The sequence below is a fragment of the Panicum virgatum genome, chromosome 6N, assembly GCF_016808335.1.
Source record: "Panicum virgatum strain AP13 chromosome 6N, P.virgatum_v5, whole genome shotgun sequence".
Taxonomy (NCBI): domain Eukaryota; kingdom Viridiplantae; phylum Streptophyta; class Magnoliopsida; order Poales; family Poaceae; genus Panicum; species Panicum virgatum.
The window spans coordinates 28179898-28195736 of NC_053150.1; the positions used below are offsets into that span (position 1 = coordinate 28179898).

General features: G+C 40.1%; 1 protein-coding gene across 1 annotated transcript; it reads left to right on the forward strand.

Annotated features, from left to right (window-relative positions):
- Nucleotides 1–6807: 6807 nt before the first annotated feature.
- On the forward strand, nucleotides 6808–11700 carry LOC120678822 (phosphoenolpyruvate/phosphate translocator 2, chloroplastic-like). The gene is made up of 9 exons (XM_039960212.1): nucleotides 6808–7262; nucleotides 8270–8392; nucleotides 8474–8626; nucleotides 8716–8801; nucleotides 9502–9586; nucleotides 9731–9856; nucleotides 9975–10043; nucleotides 11134–11263; nucleotides 11357–11700. The coding sequence occupies exons 1-9, from the start codon at nucleotides 6909–6911 to the stop codon at nucleotides 11431–11433; spliced, it is 1203 nt and encodes a 400-aa protein (XP_039816146.1). The 5' UTR covers nucleotides 6808–6908; the 3' UTR covers nucleotides 11434–11700.
- The last annotated feature ends 4139 nt before the right edge of the window (nucleotides 11701–15839 follow it).

Genomic DNA, 15839 nt, shown 5'->3' on the forward strand with positions numbered 1-15839 from the left:
AGAAGATAGAAATCGCTCAGGTGGAGATGTCAATGAAATGTTACTTTTTAATGAGGCAATTAGTGCACTTGGTCTGACAGATTTAATCTTGAAAGGAAGAAGATTTACCTAGTCAAACAAGCAAAACCATCCTCTATTGGAGAGACTCGACAGGTTTTTCACCACGAATTCAGGGACCTCCCTCTTCCCGGATTCCTCAGTTTCAACACTTAGCATGGAAACTTCAGATCATGTTCCATGCTTAGTGTCGATTGGTACAAACATTCCTAAGAGTGCTACCTTCAGATTTGAGAACTATTTAATGGAGCACGAAAATTTCTTGAGCGTGGTTCAGCATGGTTGGTCTATTTTTGTTTACCATTCAGATATGGCAAAGAGACTCACGGCTAAATTCAAGAATCTAAGGAGAGTTATTAAGGCATGGCAGTCACATCTGTCCAGCTTAAAGGACAATATATCAAATGTCAAGATCATTCTGGAACTCCTTTGTATGATAGAGGAATTCAAAGATCTCACCTTAATAGAATGGAACTTCAAAAGTTTGCTAGAGGATAAATTATTATTCTTACTCAAGCAACAAAGAATTTACTGGAAGCAAAGATGCACCATTAGGTGGGTCAAAGAAGGTGATGCTGGAACCAAGTTTTCCCATGCAAATGCAACTATTAAGTATAGAAAGAATTTGATCACTTTCTTAGAAGATCCAGAGGGATCCATACATTCAGCTCATCATATGAAGGCTAATATCTTATGGGAGGCCTACAAAGACAGATTGGGGAAGTCAAAATATAATTCTATGTTAATTGACCTGCACACACTTCTTCACCCAAATGTTGATTTGAGTTGTCTTGATGAACCTTTCACCACTTTTGAAATTGATGCTGTGATTCAGAATCTACCCAATGATAAGTCACCTGGACCTGATGGATTTAACACTGATTTTGTGAAGAGGTGCTGGCCTATCATCAAACAAGACATTTATGATCTCTGTCATGCATTCTATAATGGCGAAATTTGCTTACAAAGCACTAATGGATCTTACATAACTCTTATTCCCATGTTTGAGAATGCAATGAGAGCTTCAGAGTTCAGGGCTATCTCTCTCCTAAATACATCAATGAAAATTATTACAAAGCTCTTGGCCAACAGACTGCAAAAAGTGATTCATTCGATCATCCATAAAAATCACTATGGGTTTATTCAGACTAGGACAATACAAGATTGTCTAGCATGAGCCTTGGAGTACATTCATCCTTGCCATCATTCAAGAAAAGAAATTATTATCCTTAAGATATACTTTGAAAAGTCCTTTGACAAGGTGGAACACCAAGCCATGCTCTCTATAATGGAAACTAAAGGATTTGGACCAAAATGGATGCAATGGATGACTCAAATTTTCAATTCAGGCACTTCCTCTGTCTTACTAAATGGGGTCCTTGGAAAAACCATTCACTGCAGAAGAGGGGTCAGACAAGGAGATCCTTTATCAACACTCCTCTTTGTTCTTACAGCCGATCTTCTGCAATCAGTAATCAACAATGCAAAAGATTCTGGCCATCTTCACCTTCCCATTCCTCTTCTGCACACCCAAGACTTCCCCATCCTTTAGTATCCAGATGATACTTTGATTATTATGGAAGCATGCCCAAGTCAGCTGAATCACCTTAAAGACCTCCTCTTACCCTTTTCAATCTCTACAGGACTCAAAGTTAACTTCTCAAAATCAATGTTGGTCCCCATTAATTTAAATGATGATCAGGCCAATTCCCTAGCAACATCTTTTGGCTGTGCACTAGGTAAACTTCCTTTTACCTACCTGGGCCTGCCAATGGGATTAACAAAGCCAAAAGTAGTGGATTTCCTCCCACTTGTTAACAGATGTGAAAGAAGACTCTCATGCACTTCAGCCTTACTTTCCCAGGCTGGACGTCTGGAAGTCACAAACTCTATTTTTACAGCCTTACCCATGTTCTTTATGTGCACTTTTAAGCTTCACAAAACAGTGGTAAAACAGGTGGACAAGTACAGAAAGCACTGTCTTTGGATAGGATCAGATATTAATGCGAAGCAACCCCCTAAAGCTGCATGGGAAATGGTTTGCATGCCTAAGAAGGAAGGAGGCCTGGGTGTTTTGAAATTGAGAACCCAAAATGATGCACTCTTGCTAAAACACCTTCATAAATTCTTCAACAGATATGATATCCCTTGGGTCAATCTGATTTGGGAGCTATATTACAGCAATGGATCCTTGCCTAGTTCAAGGAAAAAAGGCTCATTTTGGTGGAGAGACATTCTAAAGCTACTAGACTCATATAAAGGCATGGCAATGGTTATTATAAGAAATGGAGTCAGCTGTCTCTTTTGGGATGATATGTGGTTACATCGTGTTCCTAGATAGGCCTTCCTTGAATTATTTTCCTTTGCAAGAGATCCTCACATCTCAGTTTCTTCTGTTTTGGACGCTGATGGACCGGCATCCCTTTTCCACTTGCCAATCTCACAGGAAGCATTTCAGCAGCTCCACCATTTAGCTGAAGATTTAAATGGTTTGCAACAAACCAATGATAAGGATTTTCTTCCTCCAAAGCTTACAAACAACTCACTGGGCATAGAATAATTCATAATGCATTTAAATGGCTTTGGAAGACATCGTGCCAGAACAAACATAAGCTGTTCTTTTGGCTTCTCCTAAAAGATAGACTAAGTACAAGAGAATTGTTAAAAAGAAGAAATATGGAACTGCCAAATTACTCTTGTGTTTGCTGTACACAACAGATTGAGGAATCTTCCTCTCATCTCTTCATCCACTACAGTTTTGCTCATGACTGTTGGGCACATCTTGGTCTCATTGTCGGTCAGGATGATCCTTTCACAACACTAGATCAGTTCAGAGTTCAGTTAAATGTTCCTTTCTTCATGGAGATAATTATTGTAATGAGCTGGTGCATTTGGATGAAACGAAATGACTTCATTTTCAAAGGGATCCAGCCTTCACAAGAATCATGCTGGCAGCATTTTAAGAAGGAATTTGCTCTAGTTATCCTAAGAGCAAGCCCCACCAAGCAAACCCCAATGTCCTTATGGCTAGAAGCTCTTGTGTAATCTTTTTTGATTTTTTTTCCTTCTTTGTCTCATGAACCCTTTGTACAGATTCTGACCTCTTGTTTTAATTTATATATAACCAGTAGGGGAATACCCCTCCTGTTTCATCAAATAAATTCCCCTTTCTTTATTTGCTTTTATTATTGTCTCATGAACGTTGTTTTTATTTATCAATTAAATATCAGTCTATCTAATATTAATAAATAAATAAATTCACATTTGTTCAAAACAATGCAAAACAATTCGTCTCCTATGGTCTTTCTGTCTTCTAATATTAATGCATCCCACTAGAAAACGTTATATATTTCTCTCAGACCTTGTTGAGCTACCAACAATGGAAGAGGTACTCCTTCATCCACCTTTTGACCCTCTCACTTCATTTCTCTCATGTTTGTAACTTGATCATCCAAGTAGCCGTTTCTTTAAGTCTCTCTATCTACCAATGCCACCACCATCCCTTCCACTTCTCATGATTTGTATAGCCCCAACACTCTATATATTTTGCCCGGTCGAAGCCATCGTAGCGTTGCACACACTCTTGACTCCATTATTCCATTCGGTTCTGACAGCTCCTCACCTTCCCTAGCTGTTTCGCTATTCTGAAATTCTGCCTTGCATCACTGTGGCATGCAAGAAGAGCACCTTGCAGCAAAGACGTCATCAATCCATATGGGTTCTCCGCCTCCTGCCTCTAAGAGTTGAGGAGTAGCGTTGTTGCATGTGTTTTCTCTTCCACCATTACTAGAGGACTAATCCCATCATTCACCAAATCTATTCTGGGGGAATCACGGATTCATGGTCACTGATTATATTATTTCTTTGTAGGATTGTTCCAAGCTTATTCTCTTCGGTATTACATATTCATTCATTATGTTCTGATATTGACTCTATGTTTGATTCCTACTTAATATTTTAATATTCAATACAACTATATTTCCAATTATCAACATTTCACACAACTGCATTTGTCACACTTCAATTTTTTAAAATATTAACAGAAACTTCTATTAGCCAAGAGAGTCGATACAAAGTCGAATCACTTCACAAAATGATGCAGACTTTTCCATTTCCTCCCAAAAAAAAATTAAAGCGATCTTACCATACCTATTATGGTTCCTCAACATGAACTTCTTTAACTCATGAACTTCTTATATGTACATCGACTTTAGCATTAAACATATCTTATATACAACCTTGCCATATATCTCCGATGCTAAAACTGGCTACAACTTTATATATCCATCTTTTCAGTACACTCAACTTTAGCATTTTTGTCCAGAAATCCCGTAGCAACGTGCGGGGTATTCAACTAGTATTCATTGATTTCTAAAATAGGACAAGACATGAAGGTGGGAGCTCGAGTTTTTTTAAGTAAGTACTCCCGCTATAGAGCTTGTATGGTTGTATGACTTTTGGCCTGTTTGGTATTGTCCCAGCTTTGAGATCCATACTGGAGCTGAATTTATAAAAACAATTAAAATATTTTTTATTTTATTTTAAATCTAAAACAAAAGTATAATAACTCAGTAAAAGATCCTTGATTTATTTACAGCTCTAGCTCCAAGAATTTCTTGAGCTGGGTATGAGAAGCTCGAAGAACTCTACAAATTTTTCGGAGTTGGAGTCATATCAAACATGCCTAACAAGTTATACTAACATATCATATATACACCTCAAGTATATTTTCTATAGTGCTCAGGGCTATACCAAAGTTTGTGAGGTTCTGGTGCGAAAGACAAAATGTGCCCCCTAAATCTAGAACATACAAATAACAAAAAATGTATTTGAATTTCACTATATAACTTCATGAGTTTTTTTAATAATAAATACTACATTCATGTGTTTTAAGAAAAAATCAAGTCTATTTTTGCTTCGTACTATTTGAGGACTAAACTCGTAATCCTATTGTCTAACTCTAGAAGATATGATAAAGTAACTCACAAATAGAAGTACAGAACAAATCTAAATTAAGCTACATATCACACCATGGTATCCTAATTGGGAAATAAGAAAATAGAAAAAAATTAGATGAGAATAGGGTGCATGATCGTATATTGGCAGGATTCCAAATACAGATCATTGATGGACTTATTGATTTGCAGCAGCAATCCTAGATCATTTGATGGACTCCCGATTCGCAAAATGTGGCAGCCTCAGGGCAACAGGACCTGCACTGAGCATACAACTTGTGGTAGGGGCGATACGACCCTCACGCTTATCGCCAATCGTGTAATGCATCGTGTGTCGAACCTCGAAGGCAAGGCTTGCGTCGGGCTAAGTAGTGACCGCAAGATTATAGTACCCATTGAAGTCAATTTGTGGAAAGTAATTGAAGCTTAGATGAACTTTTTATTGATTATGCACTCTTTAAATTTGGAGGCCCCGTGCAGTTGTTGCACCATGCATTATATGGGCTCGTTGTATGAACTAATTAAATGTGTGTATGCATGTATGATAATATGTACATTTGAGATACCCGTCGAAATTGAGATGCTTATTTACCTCTGGATCACAATAATAGTGGCATTGTTCCATCCCTCTGGAATCGTTGCTGTGTTAACTGCTTGTAGAACCTCCTTCACCAAATTGTCTCCGAGGCATTTATATCCATAAATAAATTTCTTCTTGTTCGAGCAATAATTCAAACTGCACACAAGGTCGGCATAAGTCATCGGCTCTATACGCAATTTTTCTAGGTCTTCTTTTAAGCTTATCCTATTCATCATAGGGTCCTTCAGCAACTCCTTATCCCAAATATGCAACTCAGAATACACGTCGTTCACCTTTTGGGTGAGTGTCCCTCTCCCCGAGCTGCTGCCCAGCTTCCCCTCCTTATCCTACTCTCTCTTTTTTCTATTTTGTGAAGAGTTAAGCTCAAGAGGCCACTCTTTCCATAAAAAAGCTATATGGCTGCCTCGTTCTACAAACGAACCAAACAGCGGCCTCATTTTCTTCTGGCGCCGCCACAAGCGAGCCGTGGCTGGTTGTGTCCAGCAACCAAGCATGGCCAAAGTTTCCTTGGCCTTTTCGTTCAAGAAAAAAAAATTCTTGGCCTGATTCATCACCCAGCGAAAGAGACCACCCTCTGCTCCACGGTCCACCCACCCCCAATCCCCTTTGATACGCGCAGCCTTCTTTGCCGTTCCATTTCTACCGGGTCCCATATCTCCGACAGTCCGACTCCGAGCAGCTGAGCCTGAGCCTCACCAACCGAGCCACCGCGGAGCCGTCCCGCGGCCCCACAGGTCAGTGGAACAGCTACCCCCATCCCCTGGAGGCCTGGAGCCAACTCTTCCCGCGGGCGGGCACGCTGCTAAAAGGGCGCAACTCTTCCCGCGGGCGGGCACGCTGCTAAAAGGGCGCGTTTAGTTCAAAAAAATTTCAACTCGTATGAAGTACTAAATGTAGTTAAATAATAAAATTAATTGTACAGTTTGAATGTACACGGCGAGATGAATCTTTTGAGCCTAATTAGTGCATGATTAGGCATAAGTGATATAGTAATCCACTTGTGGTAATGATGCAGTCAAATGTCTCAAAAAATTCGTCTCGTGATTTTCAAGTGAGTTCTGAAATTAGTTTTTTAATTAGTATTCGAAAAATCCTCCCGACATCTGATCAAACTGTTGATTTGACGACCAAAATTTTTTAGTTTGGGAACTAAACGACCAAAAATCTCACCAGACCCCCGCACCCCTCCCCTCACCTCGCCCCACCTCTGGCCGCCACCTCGACCGCTCCACTGCTCTCGGCTCCGGCGCCGGCCCCCCTCACCCCTCTCGCGAAGGTTCTAGAGCCTTCTGGGGATGCAGAGCGCCGCGGCCTTCCGGCCGTGCCCCGCCCGGCCGCTGGTGGGCCGCAGCCCTAGCCGGCCCCTCCTCCCGGCCCGCCCAATCCGCGTCTCCGCCGCCGGCGCCGGCGCCGCTGCCGCCTCCACCAGATGCGGCGCCGCGGGCCCGCGCGGCCTCGGGCACGGCCTGCTGCCGGTCTCGACGGACCGGGAGGGCAAGGCCCGCCAGCGGCCGGTGGCGTGCGGCGCGGTCGGGAAGGCCGGGGAGGCGGAGGAGGAAAGCGGCGGGTTTCTGAAGACGCTGCAGCTCGGCGCGTTCTTCGGCCTCTGGTACCTCTTCAACATCTACTTCAACATCTATAACAAGCAGGTGAGTGAGTGGACCGATTGCGATGCCGTGAACTTGGGTCGGCGAGCGTTGTTGATATGATGAGATAGTAATTGGTTCGCTGAGATTGCGGCTAAACAGCTGTCCTGTTTGGGTGCGGACTGATGTTGTTTTGTATGAATGAGTGGATTCCCGCATCAATTGCTGGGCAAATCTAGATGATTAGTTGGTGCATGAGGCGCCCGTTCTTATATGGAGTAGTTCTTTCATGTTTCATTTGCTTCACCATTTTGAATCTCGCGCTCTTTGCTCCGCAAAACTATTGATTTTGATTGTTTAGTATTGAATTCCTGGTTTATCTTTGTAGGATGACGATGTTTGCCATAAGTGGTATTTTGTTGCTATCAAAGTGTAGAAATGGATTGCGATTTTGTATCAATCTTTTGTCTTTTTGGCCCTCTTAGTAATAAATGGACAAGTGTTGTGAACAATATTTTAAGAAAGTGAAGATTATTTTCTGCTTTTGGTGTGCAGATGTTTACTGCCAATATATATGAAATACTACAATGATTTGGGGGGGGGGGGGGGGGGGGGTTGTCTCATGCAACGTACCTATGACGGCCTTGCATATGTTCAATTTAGATTGGACTTATAAGATTATATTTGTCTGAAAACTATGTTGACCTTGTTCAGACATGGCTTCCAACAGTCTGTCCTACTGACCACTGGCCACATTTCTAATTGTGATAGCGGCCAGCCGGCCACTTTGCTAAATAAATGTTTTTTCTGTTCCTCTCATTAATCTGCTGGTTTACTCAGCCCTGGCTTCAGAACTGGCATTTGTAGAGAATGTTGCTGGAAAAAAATGTTGCAATGTAAAAATCATTCTTCCCCAAATATGTTTTTATTGAGCATGCGGAACTGATATTCAATGTATTGTGATTGCTAGCTTAGAGTGTTTCTTTTTGCTACAGAATACTAGATTTGTTGATATCCATGAAGATAAAGTGATAAACTGAACTTTTTCTTGCTGTTACTGTATATGACAGGTTCTCAAGGTTTTCCCATACCCGATAAACATTACAGAAGTTCAATTTGCTGTTGGAGCTGCAGTTGCTGTTTTGATGTGGGTCACTGGTATTCTGAAGAGACCAAAGATTTCTGGAGCGCAGGTAGACACCTTTGATTTGTGTTACGAACTTTAGGCTATTCTTCATTTGGATCACTACTGAAATTTGGTTCTTTTTTTTCAGCTTGTAGCCATCCTACCTCTGGCTATTGTCCATACTATGGGCAATCTTTTCACCAACATGAGCCTTGGGAAGGTTGCAGTGTCATTTACACATACCATCAAGGCTATGGAACCTTTCTTTTCTGTTGTTCTTTCTGCAATTTTCCTTGGCGAGGTAACTTTTTGTCCCTGTACAAATTTTGTGCAAGTTACTGTACAGGTTTTGAACCTTGAAATTTATTTTTATACTGAATGGCATGGCAGTTACCTACTGTTTGGGTAGGACTATCTCTTCTTCCAATTGTTGGTGGTGTAGCATTGGCATCTCTTACTGAGGCATCCTTTAACTGGTATGTAACAATCACTATCATTTGGATCCAAGTGTACCTAAACTTAACTACAGAGGATAAGAGCTTCTGTCAAATGCCTTACGTGTTTTTTGTGTCATTGACTCATTGTGTTTCTCTTTTATATTATATATGCTGGTGTGTGTGGACATAATTATGGTTACTCTCATACTGATGTATTTTTCTTTAGTATGTTTCGTACAAAATTATAACTATGCTTTATTCATATTATGATATGTCATCTAGCAAATTGTGAGCTAAAGTATCTACAAGTGCTAACAGGAAATACTTAACCGGATAAATGCAATTTTATTATAACAACAACAGCAACAAAGCCTTCGAGTCCCAGTTGGGGTAGGCTAGAGTTGAAACTCAACATGAACCAGCAACAAAAAAGGGGGAAAAGAAAGAGGAAAATAATATAGGTATCCATAATAGTGACATTGAATGGAATTTAGATCTTGTTCATGGTAAATGATTTTTTTGTTTCAAACAGTAATTATGATGCAACATCATGCATAAACGAATAATGCTCAAGAAGCTAGTGTTCTAAAACTGGTTCTCTCAGCAACATATACCTTATGAAAATCATTCTTAAAGCTTATGTATAGTTGAAAAAAATGGCCATGGCATTTATTGAATTCTTTTTTATTAGTATCTCTGAGTTCTGCTATGAAGTATTTAGCTTGGTTATTTGATACAGGGCTGGCTTTTGGAGTGCAATGGCTTCAAATGTTACCTTCCAATCTCGCAATGTACTGAGCAAGAAGCTCATGGTTAAGAAAGAGGTAATTAAAATGTCTAGATTTGCGTCTTAAATATGGTTTATTTATGAACTTGAATTGGATTCTTTTCTTTGTCGCGTCCGTCTTGTGCAGTTGTACACTTCCATCTCTAATTCCTAATCCACTACATATGTCCACTTTGCGCAGGGCCAGGAATCTTTGGACAATATTAATCTCTTCTCTATCATTACAGTGATGTCCTTTTTCCTATTGGCCCCTGTTACCTTCTTTACAGAAGGCGTCAAAATGACTCCTACATTCTTGCAATCTGCTGTAAGTGTAACAATGTTCACTTTAAATCCCATTGCTTGCAAAAAGAAAAAAGATTGAGAAAAGATTTCACTTTGCAGAACCATGAAGGTAAATTCTGATTGGCTTTATGTGTTTGTAGGGTCTAAATGCAAATCAGGTCCTTACAAGGTCTCTGCTTGCTGCACTGTGCTTCCACGCATATCAACAGGTTAGTCATTAAGTCACTCATTTATTCTGATGTATTCGATCTCGAGTACGAGACTGCAGTCTGTTATCTATTTTGTGTTTTAATTTTATGCAAAAGTGGTGGCCAATGAGAGCAGCCTATGGTGCATGGCTGGTGCCTCTGCACTCCAGAGCTGCTCTCCTGGTTGCTTGCCCTGCACTCAGAGTTTTTATTTCTCATATGCAGCTTGCAGTAGATACAAATGGCATCAAGAATTGCCTTTTATGCCTGTAGAACCCAAACTCTGCTGCATTTGTGGATGATATAAATTAAGGCCCTGTTTGGGACCGCGTGCCCAAAAAACGCGGCGCTTATAAGCGTAACACGGCTCGGAGGTTGCTTTTGCGATTTTCCATCACCCAGTTCAAAACTTCAAATCACGCGATCTGCTGTTGTGAGGGGGCAGCGAACGCCCGTCCAACGCAAGTGTTTGGCGGGTTTAATTCACTTTTTTTTTTTGCAGAAAAGCAACACAGTTGTGGTCCCAAACAGGGCCTAAGTTGCTATAATGATCTGCTTGGAGGAGAATTGATCTGAGAATTTTCAGGATTTAGTTCAATTTTTTATTACATCCTAAAGATATGGCTTAGAAAGCCCCATCAGAGCAAGCTCCATAAACATAAAAAAAAATACTATGCTTGATGCCATTTTGATTGAGACTGTTTCGAAATGGGAACTATATAGTACTCATGAACATTGAAGACGAGAAGTATTCATGAAACACTTCCATTTTGATTGGGACTGTTTCAAAGTGGGAACTATATTTGGCACTGCCAATTGTAGTTTTGAGAATGTCTTGTGTTCTTTTTTTTTCAAGAATGGGTTATAAGTTCCAGTGAATAGTTTCATTTTTTTTTTTGAAGTTTTTTCCTGAGTTCCAGTTGATAATGCCATAGGAACTTCTCACATTCAATGTTCATGAATGCTATGTCTAGTATTTTGCACCAAAATAAGACCTGTAAAAAGCAGCTGTTGAAGATTTAGTTCCTTGATGTATTCTTTCTTTTCCTTTATGCATGTGTTCCGAGGCTGTTTTTAGTGTCTCATTGTTTCTCATTTGATTTTGTTAAAGGTGTCGTACATGATTCTGGCGGTGGTGTCTCCTGTTACTCATTCTGTGGGCAACTGTGTTAAGCGTGTCGTGGTTATTGTAACATCAGTGCTGTTCTTCAGGACACCTGTTTCTCCTATCAACTCCCTCGGTAACCTTGCTGCGGCTCGCACTTGTTTCTCTCTCCTTTTGATTGGTTGCATTCCTCTGTTATCTCACAGCTACTTGCTTCCCTTGTGTGTAGGTACCGCGATTGCACTTGCAGGAGTTTTCCTGTACTCACAACTGAAGAGACTCAAGCCCAAGCCGAAGACCGCTTAAATAGTGACCATGTTTTCTATTTTCTCTCTTGTGTTTATGGAGTCAAATCATGGCAGCACACCTTGAAAGTGTTGATTTTAGTTTAGAAATGTTTTTCTTGATGCAATACGAATTCACTTTTAGGAAGATTTGTGGTCTTACTGTTTTGATCAAAGGAGGTTTTGAAATGTGTGTCTATAGAAGTACAGGAGCTGTAGCGTCTATATATGTTCCCTTGGTGTCTCAACAAGAGTAGCAGTATTGCTTAATATATGCGCCGAGTCACAACAGTGCTAAGCATGCAGCAAGCAGTTTCCCTCAGAAAACATGAGGTAAATTGCACATTATGAATTATAAAGACTATGCCTGTTTGAAATTGAAAGAATTGGATACGTTTGGAAAGGCATTCCAGAGGATTTAAAATCGCTAGATTAATCACAAGGGCTGAACGGGTAGGACAAGGATAGGGCCAAATAATAAACTACTATGTTTATTTTTTTTAGTCCATCAACTGACGATGTCCAGGTAACGATGAAAAAAACGCATAATGAGGCTAAATAAAATAAAATAAATGCTATCTTGTACTTCTTGGTTCTAAACACTTATTTATACAAAATTCCAACTATCTTCTCGTCACCTCCTTTCAGCATTTTTTTCTCCTATCTCGTGTTCTCAATTTCACCTTGCAGAGTGCAGACCTACTCAGAATGGTGGCAGAGTCGGAAAAAAAAACACGTCACCGCGTCCAAACTCAGCCAACATGAAACGAGCTTCCCGCAGCCAAACTGGCTGGTTATCATAACTCGCTAGTGATTGACGCGCCTAGAATGCGCTGTAATTTGTACAATATAAGCACTAAATAGGATATATTAATAAACTGCTAGAAATATATGCTGCATATAGAAGATGGAGAAGTCTTAAACATATTGATAGTAGTCTCATACTTTATACATATTGAGTCTATTAGTACATTGTAGGATACTCGTTGCAGCGGATACTTAGTTGCTTCATTGTTGTCCTCCATTCATCTTTGAGCCTCGTACGGTCGTACCACTGAGCAAAGTGTTATATATTTTAGTCACGTCACATGAATTTGCAAAGGACAATAAATAGTAGCAAAAGTGAAATGAAGGCAGAACCAGTAGTAAAAGTGTTGCTGTGACTATTAGAGGTTAGAGCATCTCTAAAATGCCTAAAAAATAGACTACCAAAAAGTTAGTTTTAAGACCTTTCTCATGAGTGTTGGGAGTTGAAAATCTCCACCAGCAGCGGGAGTGACTATATATCACCTAAGGTGATAGGTATAGAACCATCGCCGGAAGGATATACGGATGAGCCGTGATCAGCCCAATGATTGGACTGTTTAGCAATGATGATGTCACCCATGTTCATGCAAATTTGAAACTAAAAAAAATCTATAAATCTTAAATTGTGCATCTAAACTAAATCTCAATTGTACCATCCCTAGCATTACTCGCCCGAACAACTAATGCGCATAGCCAATACACCACTCGTTCAACTCGCCGCCTTCGAATGTTGGAGCTCCTACCATTCATGTTCAAAAGGCCAACCGCAAGAACAAGACAAGCTGAATGCGAGTTCAATTACGAGATGGGCAAGCCAAGCCTACTAGTAGCCAGTATGAAAAACATTGATAAAAACGATTTCTGACTTTAGTTCCATAATCATAGGAAAAAGAGAGGGCAGAACATTTCTCTGATAGGTTTTAGTAAGAGACGCTTTACGGCAATTGTTAGCCGGTTTGTTCGGTTTCAAGGTCAAGGGATTGATTCCAAGTATTCTACTCACGGCTTCGAAGGCCTGCTCTTTTGAATTAAGGTCTTGCTCTCCTATCTGAACCGTACGGATAGGATATCGACCACACTTGCCTATGTTTTTGCACGATATTTTTTAAAAGTAATTTTTAATACTAACTAATTAATTTTGACTATTGGGAACAAATATTTTAACAACACGAACAAAAAAATTTTTTCTAAAAAAATTAAACATGGCCAACAAATAATAATATACTATGAACAAAATATTAAACATCGTAAATATTTGATTGCATAGAATAAATAATGAAAAATGCATATCACGAATAAATGGATCAACATAGAACAATTTAATCTATGAAGAGAACAAATAATTTGGCATTGCAAATAAATTTTTTACATGCAAAAAATAATTTTGTATGAAAACAAATACAACTACATAGTAAATAATATTCTTATGAGTGAACAATTTAATCTACAAAGAAAGCTAAGTTAATCTCGATAAAAAGAAAGCCTATGATAATAATAAAAATGAATATAGATAGAGAATTAAAGGAGAAAAGCTAAACAAAAATTAGAAGAAAGAAATAAAAAATAAGAATTAAAGAAATAGAAAATAACGTTAATGTTGAAACTACCTTTAAGCCTCGGCCAAAAAGAGACAGGAAAAAAACGAAAATGAACCAAAACAGGAAGAAAAATAAATAGAAAGAAAAAACTTCCTATTGGTTCCTGAAGGTGTGTGCGCGGTGGGCTGGTTTGTGGCTTGATTGCTTCTGTTTGCCTATTTCTCACGCGGATTAAGGCCTGCAGTTTCATGACCCGCTCAAACATGCATAACTACAGCCCAATTGGCTGCTGTTGGGCCATGCAGGGCTATTGCGCTATATACTTGGGGACTATATTGGGCCTAATAACTATAACGGCCCGTTTTTGCGCTCCAGGCGATGGAATCTACAATTGTAGCGTGCGCGAAGTATAACCACCGCGACCAACAGCTCCCAGAATATTGGTTAAAAAAGTTGAACTGCTAACACATCATCATCCGTGTGCTCATATAGTTCGACATGTCAGATCGTTGTGAAGAAAGAAAATCGGACGCTATCACCCGTTTTCATCGTAGTGGCTGCTTTCTCTGCCGCAGGGGCGAAGCCAGAAAATTTTGTCGCCGGTGTCAGTGCAGAGTACTTATGATAGTGTGATTCTACAATCTCATAGATAATATAATAAAAAATAAATAGTGATACATATCATTTTGTTTTGCAATAGCATTCCCTTTACAACTTCAATTTCTCTACGATTATGGCCATCCATCTTGTGAAAGAGCACAATAACATCATCATTTGGAACGGTAGCTAGAAATCCTTGTTCGACAAAGCATATGATGCAATCATTCAAAAATCCATCACCGATCCGATTACGCAGTATGGTCTTCACAATTTTCATCGCTGAAAAGCACCTCTCCACTGATGCAGTAGCGATAGGAAGAACAAGTACGAGCTTCAGTAGACGATATACCAAAGGAAAGGAAAGATGTTTAGTTGTTTGCACCATCATCCTACCAAGCTCTGAAATACTATAAAATTAGTGAGGACAATTAACCCAAGAGTGGAGAGAGTGTGCGGGAAATCAGATTATGCAACAACCACTATAATAAGTTACCAAAATAATTAATCCCTAACCTGACATTTTGCTTTTGCTAGAAAAATGAATTGAAGAAGCTAACAAGGCTCTTCCTGTCCACTTTTATCTGACGTCAAAACACCAGTAGCTAGCCGATTGAAACAATAAACATTCATACTTCAGAAATTGAACTGAGATTGCACTGGAGATTTGAAGAATTGAGGTTTTGTGGCAATCAGTACCTGATCTCTGAGGCTCAGAGCTGCAGACCCACGGTCGAGGCTGCAGAAGCGGAGGAGTCGCCGGTTACCATGGTGCCGCCGTCATCGCGAAGGCAGAACCGAGAAGACGCCGGCAGGAAATTGGAAACCAAGCGTCGCTGTGTTGGACGGCGGTTTTTTTATTTTTTTATTTTTTATTTCTGTTTTTTACAAAAATATATTTTCGATTTGGAAATTTACAGAAATCGGGAGGCCGGGATCTGGCCCCCCGGCTGCCGGGCGGCAGGGGCTTACCTGCAAAAAAAAGACGAAAAAAATTGCAGACAGGTCCCTGGGGACCGGTCGCCCGGCATCTGGGTGGCCGGCCTCCCAGGCCGCCCGGCTGCGGGGCGGCCTGCCTTTTTTTTGCAATTTAGCCCTTTTCGCGAAATAATTTCACATATGTGCTTTTTTTGTAACTTTTTGCAGAAATAGACCCTGGGGTCGGCGCTGTAATATGTGGCGCCGAGATAACACGTCTTGGTGCCACAGATCACGGCGCCGAGGTGCCACGCACGCACGCACAAGCAATCTAGTGAATCTTCGAACTTGCCTTTAATATTTTCGGACATTTTCAGGAGACTAGAATACTGTGAACCACACATCAAATATAACGGTAAGAATTAAGAACTAAAAACTACATTACACAATATAAACCATAGGAATTATATCATAATACAACGTTAATGAAACACACATCAGACATGCAGTGGCATGGCAGAACCCGTTGCAACTACGGTAAACAAATTCTGAACTAAGCTAACATGAC

Coding starts and splice junctions, on each gene's coding strand:
- LOC120678822 (XM_039960212.1), top strand. CDS start 6,909: ATGCAGAGCGCCGCGGCCTTCCGGCCGTGCCCCGCCCGGCCGCTGGTG. Junction 8,627..8,715: donor CTGCAATTTTCCTTGGCGAG/GTAACTTTTTGT, acceptor ATGGCATGGCAG/TTACCTACTGTTTGGGTAGG. Junction 10,044..11,133: donor GCTTCCACGCATATCAACAG/GTTAGTCATTAA, acceptor ATTTTGTTAAAG/GTGTCGTACATGATTCTGGC.